The sequence below is a fragment of the Hypomesus transpacificus genome, chromosome 1 (genome assembly GCF_021917145.1).
Source record: "Hypomesus transpacificus isolate Combined female chromosome 1, fHypTra1, whole genome shotgun sequence".
Classification (NCBI taxonomy): Eukaryota; Metazoa; Chordata; class Actinopteri; order Osmeriformes; family Osmeridae; genus Hypomesus; species Hypomesus transpacificus.
Genome location: NC_061060.1, coordinates 164974 through 175779, shown reverse-complemented (window position 1 = coordinate 175779; position 10806 = coordinate 164974). Strand labels below are relative to the sequence as shown.

The 10806-nt window shown below is 45.8% G+C and overlaps 2 protein-coding genes across 2 annotated transcripts; both read right to left on the bottom strand.

Annotated features, from left to right (window-relative positions):
* Positions 1-2802: 2802 nt before the first annotated feature.
* On the bottom strand, positions 2803-5013 carry LOC124470364 (transmembrane protein 271-like). Its single transcript, XM_047024207.1, has one exon. The coding sequence runs from the start codon at positions 4136-4138 to the stop codon at positions 3347-3349; it is 792 nt and encodes a 263-aa protein (XP_046880163.1). The 5' UTR covers positions 4139-5013; the 3' UTR covers positions 2803-3346.
* A 76-nt stretch (positions 5014-5089) lies between these two features.
* fnta (farnesyltransferase, CAAX box, alpha) lies at positions 5090-10498 on the bottom strand. Its single transcript, XM_047024198.1, has 9 exons — positions 10257-10498; positions 9795-9880; positions 8876-8990; positions 8670-8774; positions 7775-7901; positions 6755-6903; positions 6358-6420; positions 5820-5991; positions 5090-5717 (listed from the first exon to the last, which is right to left on the bottom strand). The coding sequence occupies exons 1-9, from the start codon at positions 10379-10381 to the stop codon at positions 5565-5567; spliced, it is 1095 nt and encodes a 364-aa protein (XP_046880154.1). The 5' UTR covers positions 10382-10498; the 3' UTR covers positions 5090-5564.
* Positions 10499-10806: the final 308 nt, after the last annotated feature.

The window sequence follows — 10806 nt, the reverse complement described above, 5'->3', positions numbered from 1 at the left end:
GAGAATGACATACTGCTGCCCTAAGACAAGGCTAGGCATGGCCAGATCATTGGCTCTCAGTATAATTAAAGTTTGTCAGGCAGGATTTAGAATGCCATCAGAAAACAGAGGAAGGGACATGATCCAGACCAAAGGCTGGGTCCTTATCAAACTCTCCATGGTAATTGAATGTGTTGACTTAAGCTCCTTTAATTACCTCCATCCTAATACCAGTAGGGGAAAGGGGGTTGGAGCAAGCTGAGGCATCTCAGATTGTGAATTACTGTGGTCAAGGCACTTGATCTGTTTTACATTAAGCATGAAAGGTGCCTTTGTGTGTGGCTGTAAGCATCCAGATTGGCAGGTCTGTCTCTGGGGGCAGCATGTGTGGGTGGAGTTAACCTGCCGGCCAAGTTCCTCAACCACAGCATGCATGGACACGCTCAGAGGTTTTACTAAGCAGCAAACTGATCATCTCTATGAAACTGTGCTTCTTTGTTTATGACCTCATCAAAAAGTGGAGCAGGTCTTTTTCTCTGTGCCCTCCCCACGCATTCCTCAGGTTCACCCTGCAACAAGACAGAGGAACTATAGACAATCACAGGCAAGCAGATGCTTATCCACAGCTCCTAGACGGCTTGTTCAGAGGCTGTTTTGTTCTAAGGCTGACAGTTGGAAAGGCCCAGGTCACCACAGAGATAGCAGCCCTCCTGGATTTGGAGACAGTCCTTTATTGTACAAAAGATCAATTCCGTCTCGCTCCATTTGCTCTCTGCGTCGGCCCACTTTGTTCCTTCAGATCCTCTTAGCAGGAAGTGAAAAGTGATGATGTCACTAAGACCTGCAAACCTACAAGCCAAGTGGATTAGCTCACATTCAGCCCAGTATTCACTCAGCCTGATAAATGAATATGTTTCAGTAAGTAACACAGTCTGATATGGGAAATGGTGGGTTTTGAACCGTTTGTTGTTGGAAAACTGGAAGCTGGCAGTACTTCCTCAGCTATAATAGGAGGGACTGGGGTTGATTTGTTACACTGATTAATTTACTTGATTGCAAGCAGCAAAGTGGGTGTCTTAAAAATAATAAAACATTATTGGATGAGACCCTGAGCCACTAGATATGGAGTTTCTACTGTGCTTGCTCTTAGTGTGTCAGCCTGCCACCTCTTAAGACATCCAGCCTGGTTTCCTCTCCACTTTTTTGGGTGAAGCCGCAAAAGAGGCTTCAGGGTAATATGCTAATTAACCTAACAACAAAATACATGTTATCACTGTTGTTAGTGCAATCATTGATCACTTACTATTTTGACACCTGTCCAAGTCAGCCTGTTAAAATTCCATATGCAACACTTTTATTTATATTGACACCATAATATTGTTCACCTTTCTGACTAAATTGCATTTAATTACTTTTGACGCTTCAAATCTAACTCTAAAACTGAGGAAGTTATAGATTGCAAGGATGAAGAAAAGAGAACTAAAATGTGCTCAAACAAAAGCATGCACCCACACTAACAAGGCTAATGGCCTGGAAGCACACACAAGGGTAATGAACCACATTTTGTCCACGGAAATGCCCATTGTTGGCTTTCAGAAGGCACTGGAACGCCTCCAAAGGGAACTGTTCCTGGCAGCTCTGTGCACTGTGTGTTTAATGAAAGGCTTTTAGGGAGGATTGATTTCATCTAAGTGTAGTTTTTTTTTACCCTTCAAAAATGTTACCCGGGATGGGAAGCAGAGATACTGAGGTATGTACCACCCTCATCACATACAGAACCCACAATGCCTTTCCTGCCTTGGCTGGGCCCTGTCACAGGTAGACTAGAGGATATCAGAACACAGGTAGACGAGGGGTCTACCTAACCCTATCTTGAACCACCTTTCCCTTTCAGACTCTCTGGCCTATCCTCCTTCTCTGCAGCATAATCACCCCATCACTCTGGGAGTTATGCAAGTCAGCCTTTTCTTCTTTGTGTGGACATAGTAACGTTGGCTGCATCATTAAACTAATGCAACTTGGCTATCCAAGAAAGCACCTTTGATCAGAACAAAAAGAGCCAAAGATGAAAAACTCTACCTAACATTTCAACCTGCATTCGCTGTTTATCAGCTACAGTACCCTAGCACAAAGCATGATTTTGACTACAGTGCGTGTCCACAACAGCGGAGCGGGGCGTTGGCTTCAAATTTATCGGATTGATTGGCATTTCACCCCTCTGAAATTCACTCCGGCAGTTAGCTAGTGCTAACCTCGTGAATCCGGGTCACGGCACCAATGTGACGGTATGTAACGGACGTGGCCACGCTCCGTCACTACAAGGCGTCGTTCGCCACTCGCTGGGCTCAAACGCACGACCTCTGACTTGCCAAGCGCGACCACTACCAGCTACGCCAAAGAAAAGCTAGCTATTCGTTGACGCGGGTAGCCCATTACATACCTGAGGAGTGAGTTTCACAGGTTCACACCCGTTAAACACGCTCGCATTTTAACTATTGATGATGTCCCTGCCAGAGCTGATATCAAACTTGCGTCCCTGAACTGTATGGTGGGTTAAGCAATGGGAGTTTCTATAGCCTAGTAGCCTGTTGCATTGTCCACAGCAAGCTTTGAAGAAAAAAAAGGGTTATGAATAGGGGGCCTGTGCCCCAGTAGGGCTTTATGTCTAACAACGCCCCTGAGACAGACCCACCCTGTGAGTCACGTTCAGGTGAGAACATGACATCTGCTCTCCGCTCAGCACTGAACACACTACCGTTACGCTACCGGGAACACAGCACGGTCACTAGTTGTTCTATGCATGACATGTTTAAATAACTATGCAGTCATCCACTCTAGGTTGACTTGTTTGCTGGAGGGTGTAACGGGGAGGCAGTGGGCTACTGGGGAATTGAACAAGTGGTGGTTTAAGTTGATTTATTCGGTTAGCAGACTTTAGATGTCAACATTGGATAAGAGTAAATACATGTTTATTGATATGGTAAGGAACAATTAACAACAACAACCTATTTGAGCATAGTGTTTACAATCTGAAAGCAACACAAACGCTGCTTTGATATCTTAAATTGTATGTTAACATCTCAAAGTAGGGACTTTTCTTTTTCCAAACACCGTTGACTATGCTGTAAACTAGTCGACTGATGATGAAATAGCCTAATTTATAGACAGCATGTTCTTGTTGGATATTGTCAATGGACTAGGCAGCGACTCTTGCTGAAAAATTAGCTACGCATGAGAGCTCACAATGCTGTGATGAATTAAATCCATTTTTTTAAGAAAATCATCATACAGAGTATCTTACTCTGTGGGGTAAAAGCCGGTGATTGTCACTGCAGAATTTTGGACTGAGGGACTAAGACTTGCTAGACTATTTGTTGCTTTCTTCTCCGGGGAAAATGTCTTCATACGCGGGCGGTAGTTCACTCGGAAGCGGGTAAGAAAAGGGATAGGAATGATTTAGTTCAGGATCCGTAGGCGAATAACCCGGGAGTTCGACTGACGGGTGGCCCCCGCATTGTACCTCCACTCCAGCTTCATCAAACACATGAAAAACACCCAAGTTTATATAGGAAACAGGCTGAAATTCTGCAGAGGAGAAGTCCTGTTCTTCGTTAAATATAATAGCCCCCGTACTCTGTCTCTGAGATTGCCTCCGTCTGTAAAACTGCGCTGTTTTATATTTTTTTATAATAATCAAGTTCATAAGCCCGAGAAGGCATTCCAAAGTGCTAAGAGTGGTTGAGATAACTAGCCCTCTCTGATATTCCTTTAGTTGCTCGCACATGTGGTTTAAATCCACTGAGTGCAGGCAATAGTGTGAATATTTCCGCTCTACCAGAGACACCGTGTCCCCGTCCACCACGGCGCCAGAGAAGGCTGTGAGAACTCCTAGTAAGAACACCAGGATCCCCAAGAGGAAAAAATTCCGACACCCAGGCTTCCCTTTGCAACAAAGCAGCGCAAAGCCCAGGAGCGCCTGGCCGATAACGATAAGTATCCCGGAGTAGAAGGCTCCGGCCGCAGTGCCCAGATGGAAATGCACTTTTACTCTGGTGCCCATCGCGATGCATTTGAATCCAACAACAACTTCGCTCACGGCACAGAGGAAGAGGAGGGTGCTGGAGATGATGGTACACAGTCCTTTCCCACTCAACTTCATTATATTCCTCCTCTACCTCTCCCGGTCCCTCTTGCTCCCTCATCCTCCCGCGTCCTCCTCGTCTGCCCCTCGCGAAGCGCTGTCAGACTGTGACATGATACGCCGGTGACAGCTATTCAGAACGAGGATCTCCAGTACTGCATGCTCTCTCGCGCTTTCCCGCTGCTTCATGAATGTATTAATTATTAATGGAAAGAATGGTTTGTTTCTGCGGTAAAGACCCCCCAAATCCAACCCTGTGGTAATGAATACCTTCATGACACTCCTATCCCTTCAAGTTACACCAGGATTATAGGCATCCCTCCGGTACTCACGTCGCGTGAGGGTGATGGCGTTCATAGTATGTGTTCACCATGCGGCAGAGATCAAATAATGTCTGGAAACCTGGGAGTTAAGACTTGAATCTTTCAGGGGGTTTAGTGACACGCAACATAGGCCAGTGAGTAGCGTGTAGCAAACGCTGTCCGTGGTACTAAACCTGTGACCGGCTGTTGCCTCTAACAAGACTGGCTTTGGATCCTAATGGTATTTTGAGAAAACAGCAGTGTTTTAGAAAATATCTTTTTATGGTTGTATTTTATTTTTTTTGATGGCCAAAACTGGAAGAAGAAAACAATCTACACCGTTTTAGAGCCTTGGGGCATTTGGATTGACACTTGTAGCCTAGCTGGAGCAGGTTACTCCGTTTATTATTATATCTGTATATATTTTACAAGCCAGGACACCACTTAAACTAAAATATGTATGTGGCTTAATATCAGCCTGTGTTGTGACTCATGTGTTCTTAACTAATTTCATTTCTAGTTTGGTTAATTATAGATGCATTAGCTCTTTCCAATTCACCTAATGGTAGATTATTTGATTAGTGCCTCAAGCAGCAAAGTGGAAACATGACTGAAAGAAGACCTTCAAGGCATCATGGTTCACACAAAAATTCAAGAGAAGACTGCCCAGTTTACAATATTCATGTATTCAGGCTTTTTCTTGCATAAAAAACATTGTAGAAGTACAGCAGACATGAATACAGTTACACTGTATTCTGCAAAAAGCTAGATGCATTGACAACAAAGGTGACCCACTTCTTTAACATGATACATACATGATATCTGGGTGCAGCAGGGGCCCTGCTCTGCTCAGCAGGGACCCTACAGAGAGCACTGGCTCACATCCTGACTACCTTGTCACGCAAAAACAGCAGAACTATCCTGGTTACAGCCTTTCACCTAAAAAACATGGCATGCTGCACTACTGGTTAATAAGCAGCGACTTGGAGATAGAGGGGAGGTGGAGGGATGGAGGGATAGAGGGGATGAAGGTATGGAAGGAAGTGGAGGGATGGAGGGATAGAGGGGATGGAGAGGGTAGGGCAGACAGGGAAATGGAGGTGATAGTGGGGTGGGGAGGATGGGGGACCAGGGACTGCTCCTCAGCTGCTGCCCTCTCCCTCAGGCCCGGGGGCAGAGTCTGGGGCCACCTCTGACCTCACCACAGGTCCGTATTTACTCTCCAGGGACCGGCCCACGTACCTCCAGTACTCCCTACGGATGGTATCCTTCTCCTGGGCTAGGACCTCGCACAGCTGGGGGGAGACAGAGACGTGGGTCTGGGGGGTCAAGGGAGGGGGGGCTGGGGTCAGGGGAGGGAGAGTACAACAGAGGGCAGTGTTGAGGAGCTGTGTTACCTCCAGGGCCCTGCTCAGGCACTCCTCCTGGGGGCTGGAGGAGCACTCCAGCGCGTCCTCGTAGCTGTCCACCAGGAAGGCCAGCAAGTAAGGGGAGCAGTGGGTCTGCCTGAGCTCCAGCACCTGCTCCAGCAGGCCAGGGTGGGTCGACAAGCCGCGGTCCTGCAGGATCCTGGACACAGGTCAGGGGAGAGTTACCAGGCCAGATGGGTATCATCGTTATGTTGGCACATTTATCAACATAGCTATTGTCATGCACAGGGTGTTTAACTGCTGAATGGGAGTGTTTATATTTTGTCAAATGTTTGTCAATCAATGTCGAAGAGCCAGTGGCCAAGCGGCACAGCAGGATGCCTCCCCCTCCTCCACTGAAACTCAAACAGTGGTCTAATCTCTGTCTTTCCAAGTACTCATGAAACCAAGAGAGTACTGCCATCTGCTGGAGCATGCTAGAAACTGTTGTGTTATGTTTACTCAGTGTGTGAATGTATGAGGATATGTTGAAATCATCCATATTTTATTTAATTATGGAACTCACCCTTTTAGATAATTCCATGCACTTTCATTGTGTGGAGCTTTCTTTATTTGTTTGAGACAATACCTTCAAAAACAGTAATACAAATATATTAAATATGTATGGATAAGACACTGCTGTTCAAATTCAACTAATTAAAGACAATAATTTTACATTTACATTTAGCCATTTAGCAGACGCTCTTATCCAGAGCGACTTACAGTAAGTACAGGGACATTCCCCCCAGGGCAAGTAGGGTGAAGTGCCTTGCTCAAGGACACAACATCATTTGGCACGGCGGGGAATCGATCCGGCAACCTTCTGATTACTAGCCCGACTCCCTCACCGCTCAGCCATCTGACTCCCTTTCCATTTCTATGCAAGATTAAAGGGGATTCCAGGTATGAATTAACAAACTTACCGAACTTCCCTGTCCAGTACGGCTGGGTCAGAGTAGCCAGTAGTGTGGGAGACGACAAAGTGCCGCTGGTTCCAGGCGGAGTTGTTCCTGACATCCTCCTCCAGCAGCTGGTCCACATACTCCAGCTCCCTATCCCACAGGCTGTACTCCTGGGGATGACACATGATCACCACCCCCACAGTTTACTGTTTCAGGCCTCCATCCATTAAAGATCCCATGACATGCCACTACGAGCAGTCCCACAATGAGCTTTCCTCAGGACGTGCTGTTTCTGTGTCTGTAGCTTTAAATGCTATGAGGAAGAAAGAGGCGGGGCTAACTGCCATGCTTCGGTCATTTGCAAGCCATGATGTCTCGAGGAAAAACCAGTATCGCGCTTGCGGCTCATTTTCTCACTGGTGGGGCAAATTCTGGCTGGAGCCCCCCCAAAAATGCCATTAGCCCCCCCAAAACATTTTAATAAAAAAAACTTGAACATTATTTTCTTCTTTCATATTTTAAATCTAAATTTGTCAATTTTTCTACCCAAAACCCACCAGAGGACACTATTTAAAAGGATATTTTCAAACAATTATTCTGGAGGAACACGCCCCCAGACCCCCCTAGTTTTGTTGGGTCAAAGGAAAAATAATAGGTTTTATCTAGGGGCTTAGCCCCCCCAAAAGTGGGAACCTAGATTCACCCCTGGATACAAGGAAAGGATTTTTTCAAAACCGAGCGTTTCAGCTTTCATTTTCTCAAAGGTGGAGAAGAATACCCAGGACTTGGTTTACACCTATTGAAATTTCTAGCCACTGGGGGACCAAAGGCAGGCTAAGGGAACTCATATTAATGTTAAATAACCTCCTAAAGTCAACATTACCTTTAATAATTCTGTAATCATGTATTGAGCCGATTATTTTTATACTGTGCTTCCCCCATTCCCATGAATCAATAAAAAGCACAATAAAATCAGACTATATTCAAATACTGATACTCTGTGTATAAATCCTGACCATGTATGAATCTTGAGGCTGCTACCTGGATGACCCACTGCCTGTGTTGCCATGCGTGGTAGTTCTTGGCGTCCTGGTTCAGGATGTCTGCTATGAACTCCAGCTCCTCTGAAGGGTCGTTCAGCCACTCCACCACTATGCGCCTGTGATGCCTGGAGACCAGGGGTTAGAGAAAGGTCACAGGGAGCAGATAGGGTAGCGAGCATGTATGTGTGGACAAGCTCACGATGGTCATATTTCTCTCTGCCATAGCGCAGGGACCTGGGTTAAAATCCATCCCAAGGCCATGTCCAGCATGTCTTTCCTTCTCTCCCTCCCTGCTTTCCTGTCTGTCTCTATGAATAAAGTTGACAACAAAAGGACACACAAAAACGACTGCTCACCAGGGCCGCTACCTTGCAGGAGCTCACCAGGGCTGCTACCTTGCAGGAGCTCACCAGGGCTGCTACCTTGAAGGAGCTCACCAGGGCCGCTACCTTGCAGGAGCTCACCAGGGCTGCTACCTTGAAGGAGCTCACCAGGGCTGCTACCTTGAAGGAGCTCACCAGGGCTGCTACCTTGCAGCTCACCAGGGCCGCTACCTTGCAGGAGCTCACCAGGGCTGCTACCTTGAAGGAGCTCACCAGGGCTGCTACCTTGCAGGAGCTCACCAGGGCTGCTACCTTGCAGGAGCTCACCAGGGCTGCTACCTTGTAGGAGCTCACCAGGGCTGCTACCTTGCGGGAGCTCACCAGGGCTGCTACCTTGCAGGAGCTCACCAGGGCTGCTACCTTGCAGGAGCTCACCAGAGCTACTACCTTGCAGGAGCTCACCAGGGCTGCTACCTTGCAGGAGCTCACCAGAGCTACTACCTTGCAGGAGCTCACCAGGGCTGCTACCTTGCAGGAGCTCACCAGAGCTACTACCTTGCAGGAGCTCACCAGACTTGGTAGTTTTTTGGCTGGTCCTCGATGATGGCTGTAATGTAGTTCATCTCCTCCCGAAGGTCCTTATCCAGAGCTTGCAGCAAGACTCTACGATAGTGCCTGCAGATTCACACAAAACAAAGTCAGCCCTTGCAATCTTTTTTTTCATTTTTTCATTCAACTTAAAATGTTTTGGTTTTTATGTGAGGAGCTTGTATTACCATACGGTATAATTTGCTGCGTTCAGTTCAATGGCCTCTGCAGTGAGTGAGAGGGCTCTTTCACTTTTCTCATCATTCTTCAGTAATGCTCGGAAATAGTCATATACATCCGTGACTGTGGGAAAGAACATGCATCAGTAAAATTATCCATTATTGCAACTTATCTTTTGTTCGAATATTGATGATTGAGGGATTAAAGAAAAACGTAGAGCTAGGTACAGTGTTGGGAAAGTTCACTTTCTACATGAACTAGTTCAGTTCATAGTTCACACATTTTAAAATGAACTAGTTCAGTTCATAATTCAAAATTTTGAACTAAGTTCACAGCTCCAAAAAATGAAATTTTCTATATTTTACGAGCTATAATTTTTCTGAATTATTTCCACAGCCCATATAGAACCACAGACAGCAATTATTGTATTAGTTTAACGCTGAAACTGTCATATTTCATCTTCATATCCAATTTGTAATCCTTATCCAACCAGGATTCGCATTGAAGGGACAGCTTTCCCCATTTGTTCCATCTGTCTGCAATACCGCTCTCGGTCTCTACGCAACTTCGGCGCTCTCACACTTGCCAGGCATAGACCGTAGAAGAAAGCACACGCAGCGATTGACTGGTTGGGGTTGGGAAACCCTGGATACAGGACTGTTACCGGGTTTTTTTTATCGCCTGGAAGTTTCTAGAAATATGGCACCTTATAGAACAAAATCTAAAAGAGTGAACGTGCCGTTCACAGACACCAGAATGAACGCGTTCACAGTATCGTTCATCAGGTAGTAATACAGAACGTTCAGTTCACGGTCACCAAAATTATGAACGAGTTAATGAACTTTCATTCAATGACAATGAACGCGTTCAGGCACAACACTGGATATATACTTGGCTCGTTAGCTAGACTGTGACCATTTCACTTACACTTGTCAGAGTACGCTATCTTCACAACAGGATTGGGTCCGTCATCTTGTGGAACGCCCTCTAAATCCGACCACTCTTTCCTATCTCTGTCGGGGAAAATAAATTCAGATCATTCAGGTTCCCAATCCGCAATCGCATGCTGGTTTGTTTCAAGTCAATTACGCTAGCAGTTAGAGCTAGCTAGGAACCCAGGCAGGTGTAATTTGCGCAGTGGTCACTTTGACAGATTTTCGTAGACCCTTGAGATTACTAGCTATATCTAAGAACCGTTTATGGATGATGCTTGAAGCTGTCAAGACAACACATCTTTCCCACCAAAGCCAACTAGCAGCTAAAAAATTACAGCGCTAATAAGCTAGCGAAGAAGAGAAGGCTATGCAAATCGGAGCATTATGATGCTCGTCATATTGGTCAGTTACAGTATATTGCTAGCTAGCTAGCTAGCTAGCTAACTTAATTTACCTATAGAAGACATATCGGAAAGGGTTCACGTAATCAGCTTCAGGCTCCTCTTCAAAATCCCCTTCGCCCTCATTCTCCCCCTGAAATTCCGAGGGTATCCCATAATTGTCTTCTAGACCGGACATTTTTTGTTAACTCGCACAGTAGTTTATGCTAGCCGACTTTGCTAGGAAATCTTCTTCTTGTGGGTTTAATGGCAGGTTGCAACCAACGTTTGTGAGGTGCATGATCGCCGCCTACTGTTCGGGAGTGTGAAGTCGGTGGCCTACACAATCTCAAAACAAACCCCAAAAATCAACACAATACATAAATAAAATAAACACCTATATGTTAACCCCCACCGTTGTTTAAAGGAAGTCAGTCCTAGAACACTGCAATCTATCATGTGCAGACGTACACCTACACATTTCCACTGCTCTTTTCAATTCCCACAGTATGAATTTTAGTGCATGTTTTTACCTCATGTACCCTGCACTTATTTGCAATGTCATTTCCGAGACAGCTTTTCTTTTTTTTTTATGGGAAACAGGAGAACTGGTTCCTCCTATTC

Coding starts and splice junctions, on each gene's coding strand:
- LOC124470364 (XM_047024207.1), bottom strand. CDS start 4,138: ATGAAGTTGAGTGGGAAAGGACTGTGTACCATCATCTCCAGCACCCTC.
- fnta (XM_047024198.1), bottom strand. CDS start 10,381: ATGTCCGGTCTAGAAGACAATTATGGGATACCCTCGGAATTTCAGGGG. Junction 7,902..8,669: donor CCAAAAAACTACCAAGTCTG/GTGAGCTCCTGC, acceptor CCTGGTCTCCAG/GCATCACAGGCGCATAGTGG. Junction 5,718..5,819: donor GCCTGAGCAGGGCCCTGGAG/GTAACACAGCTC, acceptor GTCTCCCCCCAG/CTGTGCGAGGTCCTAGCCCA.